Source organism: Microcaecilia unicolor, chromosome 2 (assembly GCF_901765095.1).
Source record: "Microcaecilia unicolor chromosome 2, aMicUni1.1, whole genome shotgun sequence".
Classification (NCBI taxonomy): Eukaryota; Metazoa; Chordata; class Amphibia; order Gymnophiona; family Siphonopidae; genus Microcaecilia; species Microcaecilia unicolor.
Genome location: NC_044032.1, coordinates 335,705,817 through 335,722,783, shown reverse-complemented (window position 1 = coordinate 335,722,783; position 16,967 = coordinate 335,705,817). Strand labels below are relative to the sequence as shown.

The following is a 16,967-nucleotide window of genomic DNA, read 5'->3' as shown; positions in this document are numbered from 1 at the left end:
TCCTTGATTGGAGGCAATTCAGAAGTCAAATGAATGAAAAATCTAGATGTTTATTTCAAAACAGGGGTTCCACAAGGATCATGTTTGTCAGCAGTCTTATTTAATATTTTTTGTTGCCTTTATGTAGACTGTTGAATTGCTTGAACCTTGATTTCAAGATGTATGGAGATGATATTCAATTTTTGATACCTTTTAACATCACAATAGATGCTACCTTTAGCAAGCTAAGATTATATTTACAATCAATTCAGACTTGGATGAAAGCAAATAATTTAAAATTAAATGTGGTAAAAACTCAAATTTATTTGTTGCATTTGTACCCCACATTTTCCCACCTATTTGCAGGCTCAATGTGGCTTACATAGTACCGTCAAAGGCGTTTGCCCAGTCGGTGGATAACAAATACAAAGTTGTATAGTGATCGTATGAGGTATAAGTAGAGGGTCGGAATGGATGAAGATTGCGTGATGTCCTATTCGATCATAGTCATGCTCTGTTGGTAGGTGAAGAGGGTTACATGGGGTCGTTGGGGTAGGCTTTTTTGAAGAGGTAGGTTTTTAGTGATTTCCTGAAGTTCAAGTGGTCGTGGATTGTTTTCACAGCTTTTGGGAGCCCATTCCATAGTTGTGCGCTTATGTAGGAGAAGCCGGCTGCGTAAGTTGTTATGTATTTCAGTCCTTTGCAATTTGGGTAGTGTAGGTTTAGGTAGGATCTTGACGATCTGACTTTGTTTCTTATTGGTAAGTCTATAAGGTCTGTCATGTATCCTGGGACTACACTGTACATGATTTTGTGGACTAAGGTGCAGATTTTGAAGATGATCCGTTCTTTGATTAGGAGCCAATGCAACTTTTCTCGGAGGGGTTTGGCACTTTCGAAGTGTGTTTTGCTGAATATCAGCCTGGCTGCTGTATTTTGGGCGGTCTGGAGTTTTTTTATGAGTTGTTCTTTGCAGCCCACTTAGATTCCGTTGCAATAATCTGCATGGCTTAGGACCATTGATTGTATTAGGTATTGAAAAGTTGCTCTTGGGAAGAAAGGTTTTAATCGTTTGAGCTTCCACATCGAATAGAACATTTTCTTTGTTACAGAGTTTACTTGGCTCTCAAGGGTAAGGTTGCGATCGAGTGTGACACCGAGTATTTTCAAACTGCCCGAGGTAGGGAGGGTATGTCCTGGAGTATTTATGGTTGTGGGTTTGTATTTGTTATATGGAAAGGAGAGGATGAGGCAATGTGTTTTTTCGGTGTTCAGTTTCAGTTGGAATGAGTTTGCCCAGGAGTCCATGATGTTCAGACTATCGTTGATTTTGTTGGTTATTTCTGTCAGATCATGTCTGAAGGGGAAGTATATTGTAACATCATCTGCGTAAATTCTTTTACTATCTAGTTTTGAAGATATAAATGTATCTTTAGAATTTGTTTTTGGTTCTACTACAATTAAGATCGTACATAAGATTTGAAATTTAGGGGTGATAACGGATTCTGCTTTGAATTTAAAATGGCATGTGCAAAAAGTGATTAAAGATGTTTTTTGGAAATTACATGTATTGAGAAGATTATAAACTCTTCTCAGACAAAACAACTTTAGAAAAGTGATTCAGACTATTACTATCTTGTGGTTTGACTACTGTAATGGATTGATGATTGGTTTAAAAAGCCCCACAATTATAAGCTTTACGAGTAACTTAAAATGTGGGTGCAAGGGTGTTAGTAAGAAAATCCAAATGTGAACATATCACTCTGGTATTGAGAGAGCTTCGCTGGTTACCAGTTGAGCAGAGAATTAAATTTAAGGTGTTAAGCTTGATGTTTAAAGTTCAAATCAGATTAGTGTCTCCAGCACTGGCATCAAAATTACATGTGTACCAACCTAGACGATCAATGAGATCTGGAGAGCAATATCTGTTTGATGTGGCATCCTATCACGTTATTACATTGGAAGAATATAGAAATAAGATCCTCTATATTGCCGGTCCAATGCTTTGGAATAAAATACCAAAACGACTGAGAGAACTTGAAACTTTGATTTTAAGAAACAAATTAAAACATTGCTATTCATTGAGGCTTATGGTGGAATCTAGCTTGTTGATATGAGAAGCACAATGTGTTGATGTGCTCTAATAATAGAATACAGAGAATGATGTATACTGTAGATTATGTGTGTCTGGAATTTGTCTGTAATGCCATAAAATTGTATGAAGTGATTTACTGTGTATGTAAGGTTGTAATCCACCTAGAACTTTGGATAGAATGGAATGTAATTTTTAAATAAATAAATAAAACAAATAATGTTTGCTTTCTCTGCTTTGGTTTTAAAATCAACTACGAAGTCATCATTTTTGTAAAGTTCAGTCCAGTTTTATTTTCTTTTACAATAAATTATCAGTTAAATTGTGTGATGTAAGAAGGCAAAATATTTATGAAAAGCAAGTATAAATTTACCTCTTCAGTTTATTAGAAAGCATGAAAAGAAAAATAATATAGCCTGTCTACAATATGTGAAAATTATCCATAGCATCTAGTAAATTGTAGCACATAAGGAATTCAAAACTGAAATTTTTAAACTTTTCAGAGTTAACTTGTGAGGATCAAATTTTAACATCACTTTAACAATATCACATTTGATATGATTTTATCATATTGGCAGAAATGCAATAAAGAACACTACATAAACATTCGCACTAAATGAACTTAAAATTTTTTTAATACAATTTAAAAGCTACCCCCCAGCCCTATAGAACTTTAAGAAAGTTAAATGCTATTCCATCTATTCAAGAAACAAGTTAATGTACATATCAAAGGCAATGAAGATGAAATAATAAAGTAAAATACTTCAGAAGAAATCTCAAATCTTTTGGTTTTATACATTATTAACAAGGTTTTATCCTTAGCACAGTCTACTCTTGCCTCTTCTGCTGTATGCACACTACTAGGTGTAATAACAACATACATTTAACAGATAAACTTCTAAATTGTTGAATGGTAAGTATAATTTCTTATAAAAGTCCTTGGGTATCAAAACTATAAAGGCAATGAATGGTCTGTTCTTTGAGAGTAATCTTGCCGAGAGACAAAAAGGATTAAACCCCTGGAAATGCTGCATTTTACAAATGAGATCACTTTGGTTTGCTTGCAAAGTGTCAACATGAGAACAAGCTATTTGCTAAGTACAGTAACTATCCTTTCAAGCAACATCATGTCCTTCCTGCAAATATTTTGAGTTGATTAAAATCTCTCAGTAACTGCTCCGTGGTATTAAGGTTTTGTTGGGCAGACTGGATGGACCGTCACCTACTATGTTTTTTTTCTTTGTTTTGTTGAAAAACTAATGGTTAGCATATGTTATTTACTGCAGGGCCCATTTTATTCCTATGGACTCTGTGGCAGATAGTGTGTGTTATCTGTTAGTAAATGACCCTCTAAGTACACTGTTGTTATTAAAGATCTTGGCATACTCAGTACCAAAAAGTGGTCCAATTGGCTTAACATCTAACATCTGTTAATTACAAATCTAATTTATTGAATATTATGAAGAGACAGCTTAGCATCAAAACTATAAACAAAGGGCTATGTACTCATGGCACTTTGCATGAGAAGTAGCCCTTTTATATTAAGCAGTTAGTCAATTAGTGTGTGTGTAACTATTACATGACAGTGGGGCTCATTTTCAAAGTACTTAGACTTACAGAGTTCCATAGGTTACTATGGAACTTTGTAAGTCTAAGTGCTTTGAAAATACATATCCACATGCACTAATTCATACACTAACTACACACCCTGCTGCAGAGTAGGGAATGGGCATGGAATGGGCACTGCAGTGAGGGGCCCTTTTACTAAGCTGCAGTAAAAAGGGCCCTGTGCTCGCGGTGGGAGCCATTTTTGCCACACGCTACGGCCCTTTTTACTGAAGCGGGTAAAAATGCATGACAATAGCCATGGCCATATGGAAAGATTGCTCTTACTGCGTGACCATGCGAGGGGGAGCACTTACTGCTACCCACTGAGGTGGCAGTAAGGGCTCCTGCACTAACCTGGCAGCAACCAGGTAGTGCATGGCGCTGCTCGATTACCGCCGGGTCAGTGCCACACTAGAAAGTAGCCAGCTATTCTCCCTAGTGCGGCAAATGATGCACGCTGGAAACTACCGCCAGCACCTGCACTGGGCCAGCGGTAGTTCCAGATTAGCATGTGGTAAGTCCGTGTTGGGCTTACTGCCGCTTTGTACTGGTGCATTTGTGCCATTTATTAATTATAATGCCATTTAAGTATTTTTCTGTGCGGTAACTTTATGGGGACACATTGGGAATGACAACAGTTACCGAACAAGCCTTGCACTTATCACACAATACAAGTGCAAAACTTTAGCACACTTTAGCAGAAGAACCCCTAACACACCAAATAGTATATATTATTTGCAATAGTTCATACTAATTAGAATTTTAGATCACAAAGTGCCTTTGCAAAGTTCTTCCCATTCATATAAACTATTCATTTCAACAACATTTTGCACACAGAAAACTGTATGTGAAAATTATTCCTCACAAAGCTGGCATTTTTTGCAAATGGTGCTTTCTATGCTAAAAGTCCAAATATGAGCTATAGTAAAATTTTACTGTGATTTCCTATAAAACAAAAAAAAAAAAAACCTTTGTATGCTATTTTTTTCACTGGGTTTACTTGAATGTAAATCCTGGTAGAAATATTTTACACACCATTTCACAAATAGTGCACAAGCTTGACTGATTTTAGTACATTGGCCTCAAAGTGAATTGGTAAACTTCATGTAATGAATGTACTTCATCATGGTAAAGATAGGCTTCTTGTTATATATCAGCAATTTCACTACATTTTAGCTATGGAGTTTTATTTTTCCAAGTTCTTCTCACTAGCTGAACCAATATGGTAACCTCACTGAGGAAAGAGCAGACTGATACCTGTCCAGCTGGCACAACTTGCATATTGCCAACTGTAATTTTTAATAAAGTACCAAAAATAACTACTGTTAACGTTACCCTTTGGATAATCAATGATTAGAAATGGTCTTTTTTGATTTCTTCTTCCTTTGTTTTATTAATAATAAGCTCTCCTCTGCATCTCTACTGTGGTCTCTCTTTCTTTTCTTGTTATGTTTTTTCTTCTTTTTCCTTTTAGCTGCCTCTGGAAACTCAGCTGCTTGCTGCACTTTCTTGCCACTTGTGAACAAGACAGGGTCACAATATTTCAGGAGGGTCTGTGCGCTGAATTCAGGCAACTGAACTGTATTCCCTCTGGGAAAGTCCTCTTCCATGTTATGACTGCTTGGGACAAACTGTTTCTTGTGCTTTCTTTCTCTGTGTCTTTCTGTCCATGTATTTCTTTTATCTCTGTAGTGCTGCTGTTCTTTTTTACTTCCCTTTTTATACTCTTTGAGAAGATGCTTCTGTTTATTTGTGGACACGTGCACTTTGTTCTCTGTTTCCTGACGTGACCTTTTTACAACTAGTGGCAAAAGGCCAGCTTCTTCAAGTTCTGCAAAACAGAAAAACATCTAGTTAAATATGTCAGTAGGAAGAAAACACATTGTTTCAACATTTTTTCTTTCTGCAAATTTGCTAAAATTCAATTAATGCTAACACTAAAAATCTCAATTTCAACTGCTAAACAAAATAGATAGCTTGGTTTATTTAGTTAGGGATCCTTTTACTAAGCTGCAGTAAAAAGGGGGCCTGTGCTAGCATCAGCACATGTTTTTGATGCGTGGCAAGGCCCCCTTTTACAGCAGCGGGTAAAAGGCTGTCTTTTTTTCTAAAAAAGAAGTGGCTATGTATGAGCTAAGTGAACCACTTGCTGAACAGCCATTTCAGAGGGGAGCACTTATCACAAACCACTGAGGTGGTGGTAAAGACTCCCACGCTAACTGGGCAGAGCGTGGCACTACCCAATTACCGCCATGTAAGCACCGGCATTACAAAAATAGAAAATATTTTTGTAGTGCCAGAAATGGCATGCACTGGGGTGGGAACTACCACTGGGCTCCAGATTAGCACACGGCAAGCCTGCTGCTGCACGCCAACCATTTAGTAAAAGGGTCCCTAAATTAAAAAACTCATCTGTTTGAAGCAGTATGCAAACAGCCCCTTACAAAGAACATACAGATGGGATCTGGATCATCCATGTCGGGGCAGGTTCAAGTCTGGTGGTATTTTAGAAAAGGATCTGCTGACAAAGATTCTTTTCTAAAATACTTGCACAAATAATGCATGCAGCATGGAACAGCAGCTTCCAGGGAGAGGTGTTGGATTTGTGCATGTAAGTGGTGGGTTCACAACTTCTATGTACATGTGGCAACACTACCACATTACAAAAAAAAATGTGTAATAAGTGCTGCCAATTAAGTAGTGAAGCCATAATTTTAATTTAGTTTTATTTTGGAAATAGAAATAAACTACATGGTATTAAGGATAATGACTCTCTTAGTCCCTTGTTTAAAGCCCTGGCTAAAACAAGCACTTTCTAAAATATATGCATGTCTTCGAGCTGGTGTACAAGTTCACGTGGACAATTTTCCCAAACATGTGTATGTATACTCTTTATAAAATCGGACATGCTAACATAGATTTCAGTCCTGATCAAAATATGCCCCTTTAAAATCTCGATGTAAACTGTGACTTTCTTTAATCATTTTAGCAGTAAGGGCTCACACGTTACCCACGCAGTAGCTGTCCAGCGAGCACCAAGTGCCGATTACTGCCGAACTTTCTACCGCAGGTTTTCGGCGCATGCCAAACTCAGAATTACTTCCAGGCGCATGCGCTAGCCAGGTGGTAATGCTGATTTGATACACGCTGCACCAAGTATGCCCTTACTGCCTTTGTAAAAGGTCCCATAAAGTTTAACGTAAGACAATTTTTAAAAAAGCTTTTGCTCTAAAGTGTTTCTTACAATGGAACAGATTTTTCACTACTGTCAACTTGCTTTTAAAATCCTGTACAAGTGTCAAATAAAATTACCTTGTGATAAAAACATAAAAGTCAACTTTCAGATTCCGACAATGGGGCTCATTTTCAAAACAGTAGACTTATAAAGTTCCATAGGTTAATGTATTTTCAAAGCAGACTTACAAACTTCCATAGTAACCTATGGAACACTAAGTCTAAGTGCTTTGAAAACATGACTCTACATAACTTAAAAAAGATACAAAATCAGTTAAGTTTTGCTGATTTTCAGTGGATGTAAACTTCAAATACTTGCTGAAAATCCACATATAACTTTAAATGAATTTCTTATCTGTTTAAAATTATATCTAGTATTTGTATCTTGGCATTTCGATGTTTTAGTTATATGGACTGTGACTTAATTTTGTTTCTACCCATCTAACTTTTCCGTCTGTCCTGTCCCAACTTAAACAAAATATTTACCTTTCGGCTGTGTAACAATTTATATGGCCAAAAGTTAAACTTTTGATGGGCCAAAATGTTATTATGAAAGGACTTTTGCTGTCAACTGCTGCTGTGGACTGCATATACCCTTCTGAACCTTAACCAACTAATTACTAAAGAATATTTATCCATCTCAGAAAAGTCAGCATATTTTGGCACTGTTTTCATTCTGTGCTTAGTAAACATGCACCAGAATAACAGAATTTAGATGAAAAGCATGAAAGAGCATTGGCAGAAAGCCCAAGTCTCACAGTTCCTCAGGGAGCTTAATGACCCTTCCTCCTGGCTTCCAATGTTTTAAAATAACTCTTGATTCTGACACCAGGTCACAGGCTGCAGGTAGCAGCAGCATGGGAGAGAGACAGCTTACAATCTCTCCTTTTCTCTCTCAGCATTGATGGAAGGATGCATAAAAAAAGTGATATGGAGAGAAACAAGACAAAAATGGAAGAGAGAGCTATGAGAGACTGAAGGAAAAAAGTGAAAATGAAAGAGGACATTAAAAAAGGGTAAAGTGGAAAGGAGAAACCGATAAAGGGGTCAGGAAAAGGCACAGAAAGCAAAGAAGAGAGAAAACTTTGTATGATGAGGAAAAAATATATAATGAATTTAGGAAAAAATGTGGATATGGTAAATAGTTTGGGAGTAATTTTAAAGCATTTTCCCCACATGTAAAACATGTTTCACATATGAAGTGTGAAGGCATTCCTGAGGCAGAATTGCAAAGTACATAGCTATTTTCATCAAAATACTTATGTATATAAACAAGTGTATATAAACACATCTATACCTCCAGAGTAACTGTAAATTAATGTGCTAATGATGGCAATTGCATAACCCTATTTTCTATAGACACATAGGCACAGGTATAAAACAGTATTTTTTGGAAATTTCATACATGTATCCTGTAATTAAATTACCCCATATCATTTAATGTTTAAATTTTTATATCATACATGTACAATTATTTTTCCTTTTTGCATTATGCAGGCAATTTCAAAGAGACTGCATACTTTTCACAGTATACAGGCACTTTTTGTTGCCATTTTTTAAAAGGAAAATATCTAGGTAGCTGCCCTTTGAAAATCAGAAAGTACAAAGTATGTTCGGTAAAAGGACAAGCCATTTAATATAATGAATTTTCCTATGACATCTGGCAAAGTCCCTCATGACAGATTCCTCAGAAAATTAAAAAGTCATGGGGTAGAAGGCAATGTCTTATTGTAGATTAATTAAAAGATGGGGAACAAACTATGATTAAAATGGTCAGTTTTCCCACTGGAGAAAGGCAAATATTTGCATGCCCCAGGAATCTGTACTGGGAACTTCATTTTTTAAACATAATTATAAATGATCTGTGGCCTTGTGATACAAATGGTAGGTCCCTTGCCTACTGTGGCCATGATCTGAGTTCAAATCCTGTCAGGTTAGCTGTCCTCTGGCCAATCCATCCATCCATCTATTTTTGGTCTGTAAATGAGTATCTGGCCTACCAAAAACACTGACAGGTAAATCATTTTATGGTTGCCAGTGATCACAGAATTTCTGTTATAGTGCTGCTGAATACCACTGTTTAAATGGCAAACAGGAAGATAATCCCCAGGACTGGGGAGCTAGGGCTGATTGGGATTCAAATGTTAAAGTACTTGCATATATTTCTAGCATATTACTAATAATATTCTGTTTAATGTGTCACATTTTTTCAAGTTTCAGAATTATTTGGTGTACCACCTGATAAACGAACCATCAAGGGGGTTTACAACTAGTTAAATAACATGAGAGAAGATAGAAGGGAACTACAATTGCAATAGGAATGACAGACTAAAAGAGAAATTACTTTGCTGCTAAGTTCCTAGACTCCAGGATGACCAAAGCCATACTCCTTTGGTGTTGAACTGACAGGATGGTAGGAGATTATCAGTGTTCAAATAATCTCTGAAAAGGGAAAATTAGGTTCTTACCTTGGTAATTTTCTTTCCGTTAGTCATAGCAGATGAATCCATTACGAGTGGGTTGTGTCCATCAACCTGCAGGGGGAGATAGAGAGCACTGAAAAACCATAGTGCCTCATGGCCAGCTAGCTCCATCTGCCTCTTCAGTATTTGAAGCTTCCAAAGCAGTGTTACACTGCAGAGCATAATAACAAGAACTTTCCTCACAGCGGATGAACGCCCCAAAACTGGAGCTATAACTCATAGGAGGGAATGAACTCATTCTCCTGTAACTGAACAGAAATCCTGAAGACTGTTTTCCAACTTCTCCCAATGAGGGAACATATCTACAGGAAAAACTGAACATAAAAGTAACATAAATCACATAATGAACCACTGAGGGAGGGCTCATGGATTCATCTGCTATGACTAAAGGAAAGAAAATTACCAAGGTAAGATCCTAATTTTCCGTTCCTTGTCATCAAGCAGATGAATCCATTACGAGTGGGATGTATCAAAGCAATCCCTAGATAGGGTGGGAATAAGCCACACCACGCGCCAGCACTTGTGCTCCAAAATGCGCGTCTCTCCTGGCACCAACATTGAGCCTGTAATGTCGGGCAAACGAGAGCTTAGAAGCCCAAGTAGCTGCACTACATATCTCTTGAAGAGAGAGTGCTCCAGTTTCAGCCCAAGAAAAGGAAATCGCTCTTGTGGAATGTGCCTTAAAGGCTTCAGGCAGAGGCCGGCCAGATAGCAGATATCCTGAAAAGATAGCTTCTTTGAGCTAACAGGCTACAGTGGCTTTAGACGCTGGAGACCCTCTGCGCGGATCTGACAAAAGAACAAAAAGATGGTCAGAGGTCCTGAAGGCATTTGACATGCGCAGATATTGCAACAGAGCCCTTCGCACATCCAGAAGGTGCAATTGCCCATAGGCTTCTGGAAACTCCTCTTTAGAAAAGGAGGGCAGGAAAATAGGCTGGTTTAGGTGAAACGCTGAAACCACCTTAGGCATGAAGGAAGGCACCGTACGTACCATTACTCCGGACTCTGAGAACTGCAGAAATGGGTCTCGACAGGACAGCGCCTGGAGCTCAGATAATACCCGTCTCGCCGATGTCACGGCCACAAAAAAGACCGTCTTTAAGGTCACATCATTCTCCGAAGCTTGCCTAAGCGGCTCGAAGGGCAAACACTGAAGGGCCTTTAAAACTAACCCCAGGTTCCAGGCCAGACACGGAGCCTGCACGGGAGGATGGAGCCGAAGCACCCCTCTAAGATACCATGTCACATCCGGGCAAGCAGCCAGAGAGAGGCCAGCGACCTTCCCTCAAAAACATGCTAAGGCTGCCACTTGAACACACAGGGAATAATAGGCCAAGCCTTTTTGTAAACCATCCTGCAAAAAGTCAAGTATCGGCGAGACAGAAGCCCGCATGGGTGTGATCGCTTTAGAAGCACACCAAGCCTCAAATTGGCGCCAAATCCTGGCATAAGCCACGGAAGTGGAACGCTTGCGGGCCTGTAGGAGAGTGGAAATGACTTTACTGGAATATCCCTTGTCTCTCAATTGCGCACTCTCAATAGCCATGCCGTAAGACCAAAGCGACAGGCGTCCTCCATGGTCACCGTGCCCTGTGACAACAGGTTCGGTACAAGAGGTAACGGCAGGGGATCCTCTACCAGCATCCACCGGAGGTCCGCATACCATGGCCTCCTGGGCCAATCCGGGGCAATGAGAACCACCTCTCCTTGGTGGAGATGAATCCGCAAGAGTACGCACCCTATCAAGGGCCATGGAGGGAACACATACAGGAGGCCCTGAGGCCAGGGTTGAGCCAAGGCATCCAACCCTGCAGAGCGAGAATCTCTCCGTCTGCTGTAGAAGCACGGGACTTTGGCATTTGTGCTTGACGCCATAAGATCCATTACGGGCTTTCCCCATTTGGCACGTATCTGCAGGAATACTTCGTCTGCAAGTTCCCATTCCGCTGGGTCGATTTGATTCCTGCTCAGATAATCGGCTTGCACGTTGCTCTGACCTGCAATATGAGCTGCTGACAGAAACTGCAGATGAAGCTCGGCCCAGTGGCAAATCTGCGCGGCCTGCACTGCTAGTGCTATGCACTGAGTGCCTCCTTGGCGATTTATGTAGGCCACTGCTGTCGTGTTGTCCGACAGAACTCTGACAAATCTTTCCAGGGTCAATTGAAAGGCCAGAAGCGCCTGGAAAATCGCTTTCAACTCCAAGCGATTGATGGACTCCTCGGGTGTCCAAAGACCCTGGGCATGCCTTCCCCGGCAATGTGCACCCCAGCCCTTCAGGCTGGCATCTGTTACCACCAGGCACCAATCGGGGAGCGCTAGCGGCATTCCTCGTCGCAGCATGCTGTCTGAGAGCCACCACTCCATACTGAGCCAGGCCGCAAGGAGCCACGTGAGTCTGCATTGATAATCCTGAGATATTGGAGACCACCGTCGAAGCAGGGAACACTGCAGAGGTCTCAGGTGCACTCTCGCCCAAGGCACCACTTCCAAAGTGGCCGTCATCGACCCCAACAGCTGGACTATGTCCCAAGCTCGCGGGCGAGGCATCCTCAGGAGCAGACGGACCTGGTTCTGAAGCTTGCACCGCCTCTGCTCAGGTAGGAAGACCATCCCCAAGGCTGTGTCGAACCAGATCCCCAAATATTCTAGAGATTGAGAGGGGGGTCAGGTGACTTTTGGCAATATTGACGACCCAGCCCAGAGATTGCAGTACTGAGACCACTCTGGCTGTAACCTGATGACTCTCTTCTACAGAGTCTGCTCTGATGAGCCAGTCGTCTAGGTACGGGTGAACCTGGATACACCCTAGCCTGAGAAAAGCAGCTACTACCACCATTACCTTGGAAAAGGTTCGGGGAGCTGTGGCGAGGCCAAAAGGCAAGGCCCAAAACGGGAAATGTTTTCCCATCACCGCAAAACACAGAAACCTCTGGTGCGGGGGCCAAATTGGTATGTGCAAGTAAGCTTCTTTCAGGTCCACAGACATGAGAAACTCTCCTGGCTGTACCGCTGCTATGATGGAGCGCAGGGCTTACATGTGAAAATGCCGCACGTTCAGAGACTTGTTGACTTGTTTTAAGTCTAGGATGGGCCGAAAAGACCCTCCTTTTCGTGGCACCACAAAGTAAATGGAGTAATGACCAGAGCCGCATTCGGCGGGAGGCACGGGGGAAACCGCCCCAATGTGAATCAAGCCTTGCAAGGTCTCCTCTACCACTGCCCGTTTGGCGGCAGAACCGCATCGGGACTCCACAAACACGTCTCTTATCGGGGCATTGAATTCTATTCTGTAGCCTTCTCTGATCAGGTCCAAGACCCACTGATCTGAGGTAATCTTGGCCCACTCCTCGAGAAAGAGGGAAAGTCGTCCTCCTATCATAGGAATCGAGGAGGGGGCCGGCGCACCATCATTGAGAGGGTCGCCCTTGAACTCCAGGTCTTGAGCCAGCTGCTGCGGACCGTTTGTCCGAGCGAAAGGAGTTCCTCTGCTGAAAACGGGCACGTGAAGTGAACCTAGCAGAACACCCCGGGCGGTACCTTCTAGCTTCACGGAAGCGAGGTCTGTAAGAGGAGGGAACCTCCTGACCCTTGGAAGAAGGCCGCAGCCTATCCTCGGGTAAGCGCTGGGGTTTGGCATCCCCCAGGCCTTTCACAATTTTCTACAAATCCTCAACAAACAGGAGAAGGCCTTGAAAGGGCAACTTCACCAACCTTTGCTTAGAGGCCATGTCAGCTGCCCAATGGCGTAGCCACAGAAGACAGCGAGCCGTCACCGCTACAGCCATCTGTTTAGCTGAAGCTCTGACCAGATCATAAAGGGCGTCAGCCAAAAATGACAAGGCCGACTCCATCCGCGATGCCACCTCCATAAGGGGCTCTGCTCCATCTCCGGGCTGTTCCACTGCCTGTTGTAACTAAGCGAGGCAGGCTCGGGCCGTGTAGCAGCTGCATGCAGACGCCCGTAAGGACAGGCCTGAAATTTCAAACGACTGTTTCATAGCTGCCTCCAGGCGACGGTCCTGCATGTCCTTCAGGGCAACTCCTCCTTCTACTGGGAGGGTAGTTTTCTTTGTCACAGCCGTGACTAGGACATCCACTTTAGGCACTGCTAGGCGCATCAAATGCTCCTCACTTAGAGGGTATAATTGCCCCATAGCTCTGGCGACTTTCAAAGGGCCCTCGGGGTCAGCCCATTGAGCCGTGATAAGCTCTTGGATGGAGTCATGCAAAGGAAAGGCTTGAGCAGGCTTCTTAGTACTTGCCATCCTCGGATTACCGGAGGAGGTCTCAGTACTCCCAGGATCTTCTATAGAGAGGACCTGCAAGGCATCAGTAATAAGCGCTGGCAGCTCATCGCGGTGGAAAATCCTCACCGCAGAAGGATCATCTGGATCTGGTGGCAATCCTGCACCTTCTTCTGGCTCTCCAGACCACGAAGGCCTGCCAGACCCCTCAGAGTCCTCACATCCCAACAACGGGGGGGGGGGGGGGGGGGGGGGGGGGGTGCGCCACTCTTTGAAGGGGAATCCAACCTTCTGCGCTTGTCTTGTGGCCATCTGTCAGGGGAAAACGCACCTGACAGTAATCCAAGGCCAGACTCCACTGGAGGGGATACAGAAAGCAGGGCCGCAGAGGACCCCTGCGGAAGAGCTCTTTTTAACATGTATGCATTATGCAGCAATAAAACAAATTCAGGGGAAAATGAATCACCCTGGCCTCCCGGTTCCAGTCCGGGGAAACAGCTCTTTTATTAGCCTCTACATGAGGCGCCCCTCGAGGCTCAAACCCCTCCGCCTCAGCGGGGGTCGTGCCAAGCTGTTCCAAAATGGCGCCCGCTGCCAGCTCCACGGAGTGGGAAGGAACATCGCTCACCATGCTCGGGCCGGCTCTACCGTCTGAAAAGCACGCCTTACAGAACCCCGCTGCAGATTTGCGCTTGCCACAAACGGAACAGCGCTTTACTTTCTCAGCAGCCATCGCTGAAAGCGGCGGAAATTCAAAATTGCGGATCCGCACCAAAATCGTCCCGAACGTGGGCCCTCCCCGGAGGAGCTACAAAATGCTCTTACCTCACCAGACCGATTCTCCGATCTCCGGTCACGCTGCACAATCAGAAGAAAACCTCTTTTCTGGGATCGCAGCGCCAAAGCGCGACGCAAATTTTTTTTTTTTTAACGCTGTGAGGAAAGTTTGAGGCAACAGCGAAAGAGGCAAATTTCCAACTCCGGAGGATCAGTAGCGTGGGAAAGGCAGGGAAAGGGTGAACCTATGTGCCTGCATCCACAGCGTGGGCAAAGACAGGGACAGGGCTTGCCTATTTGTCTACTTCCACATCGGGGGCCGGGTAAGGCAGGGAAAGGGCTAACCTATTTGCCTTTAAAGTGGGCACCATCAGCCACAACACCCCTGCTACAACTGGCAAAAGCACAGGAGCAACCCCAGGCAGATTTTCTGAAGAAGCTTGAACAAGCTGCAACCACCCTGCTGGGGAGATAGAGAATACTGAAGAGGCAGATGGAGCTAGCTGGCCATGAGGCACTATGGTTTTTCAGTGATCTCTATCTCCCCCTGCTGGTTGATGGACACAACCCACTCGTAATGGATTCATCTGCTTGATGTCAAGGAAAGGTGGGTCTTCAGACCGGCTTTAAATTTCTGAATAGATTGTTTCTGAGAAAAGGACAGAGGTAGACTATTCCATAACGTGGGACCTGTAACACTGAACCTGAAACTTGAATAGCGAAAAAGCATTCAGATAAATGTGACAAAATGATGGGAAGACTAACAGGCCATTTTCACTGCCACCATAACTAAGACATAAAGAACATTTTAAAGTGACAAGTCCTATGTTTGAACAGTATCAGAAAAGTCTTTCATGATATTATATCTTACAGGTTGTTAGGAAATCTTCTTTGTAATCATATACTGTGAATTTTTGTAATTCCATTACCAACTTACCCCCCCCCCCCCCTTTTACAAAATCACGCAGCAATGATGACACAGTCCATTCACTTTGAATGGGCTGTGTTGTCATTACTGCACCAGCAGCCGCTAGCATGGCTTTGTAAAAGGAGTGGGAGGTTAATGAAGGTATCTAGATCTAACTGTAACTTTAGTTACTTATGCTACAAAAGCTCTTTGCAATAGGTTTTTGATCAAGTTAATTTTATTGGTAATGGAATTACACTTTCAGTAACAGAACTACATAGATATGTAATTTTTTATGCTATGAAGCTATATAATTTCTATAGCAGAGCTACATAATTTCTATATTGCTTCTGATAATGTAGTAACCATTTCCTGTCACTCTTTAAAAAAATTTTTTTAGGAGTCCACACTACACAATTATATTCTCTAGGATTAATCATGTAGTTTTCTTTTTAAATATTGACATTTTACTTTGCTGAGCAAAGTTTTGACCTCTGAATACAAACCGTTACGTGATCAATTTTTTAAAAATTAATAAATATAAGCTTGTAGTTCTTTTGAAATTTACCAAATGATGGCTCTGTTTTCCACTGCCTTGCCAGACCCGGAGTGCTACTGACAGCTCTGGCCTGAGCACTTTGGGTCCATGGGTATTACAGCTCCACCCCTCCTGCCTGCCAGCACCCTGCAACAAAGCCTGGGAGACTGGAATCAATGGGGCTTAAAATGCTCAATAAGTCATGAATAATTTTTCTCGTCATAAAAAAAAATATTTATCAATTTTCAAAACACGATACAACAAGTACTACTTGAAAAGTAAGAAAATATTGAACACAAGAAAGAGAAGGAAAATAAACCACAATATTATCATTAAGAGGAAAAAAAAAAAAGGAACGAGAAGAGGGAGAGAGAAAACACTCCACAACTAGAGAATTGTGGAGGAAACTCAGGAAAACTAACAGATAGGAAAAAAAAGACTCATTAGGAGAGTCAAAAGAACAGAAAATTATCTGGAGGTGGCCAATCCAGTTATGGGGTAACAGTAACCACAAGACTTGACAGAAATCCCTATAGCGGAAAAATAGTCTCACGACCCAGTTTCAGTCGGGTTCAAGGATAAACGTAGCTATTAATGCTGCTCAGGATAGAACCTCCTGCGGAGAATTCTCAAGAAGATTAGTTAGCTCCAAATTGTCCACTGAAACATCTCCAGGCTGATTCCCAGATCTTATATAATATGCTCTTGTAATTGGGATCATAGTTTCCTGGGAGATTTGCAAAGCCTCCCGAAAATAACCATCTCAACAGGTAACAAAAAAGGGGACTTAGGAAAGTCCACAAATCTCAAGTTCAAACACCTTAGCTAATTTTCAATGGATCCAGTTTATGATGTATTTTATTTATTTATTACATTTGTATCCCACATTTTCCCCACCTATTTGCAGACTCAATGTGGCTTACATAGTACCGTACCAGCGATCGCCAATATCAGTATGAACAAATACAGAGTGATGTTGTAGTAGAACACACTTCACGTGTTACAGACACATTAGGGGATCACAAGGGGGAAGAGTTAAGTTATGTCCAGTCCGAGCTTTGGTTTCGTTATGTTGCAGGGTTAAGGCATTTAAGTTGGA

General features: G+C 42.1%; 1 protein-coding gene across 1 annotated transcript in view; it reads right to left on the bottom strand.

Annotated features, from left to right (window-relative positions):
• Positions 1-2,435: 2,435 nt before the first annotated feature.
• The window catches only part of ZCCHC7 (zinc finger CCHC-type containing 7), a 746,336-nt gene continuing 731,804 nt past the window's right edge, over positions 2,436-16,967 (bottom strand). Inside the window, exon 9 of the mRNA XM_030194364.1 lies at positions 2,436-5,510. Within this exon, the coding sequence (XP_030050224.1) occupies positions 5,026-5,510 (485 nt within the window). The 3' untranslated portion in view covers positions 2,436-5,025. The remainder of the gene's footprint in view (positions 5,511-16,967) is intronic.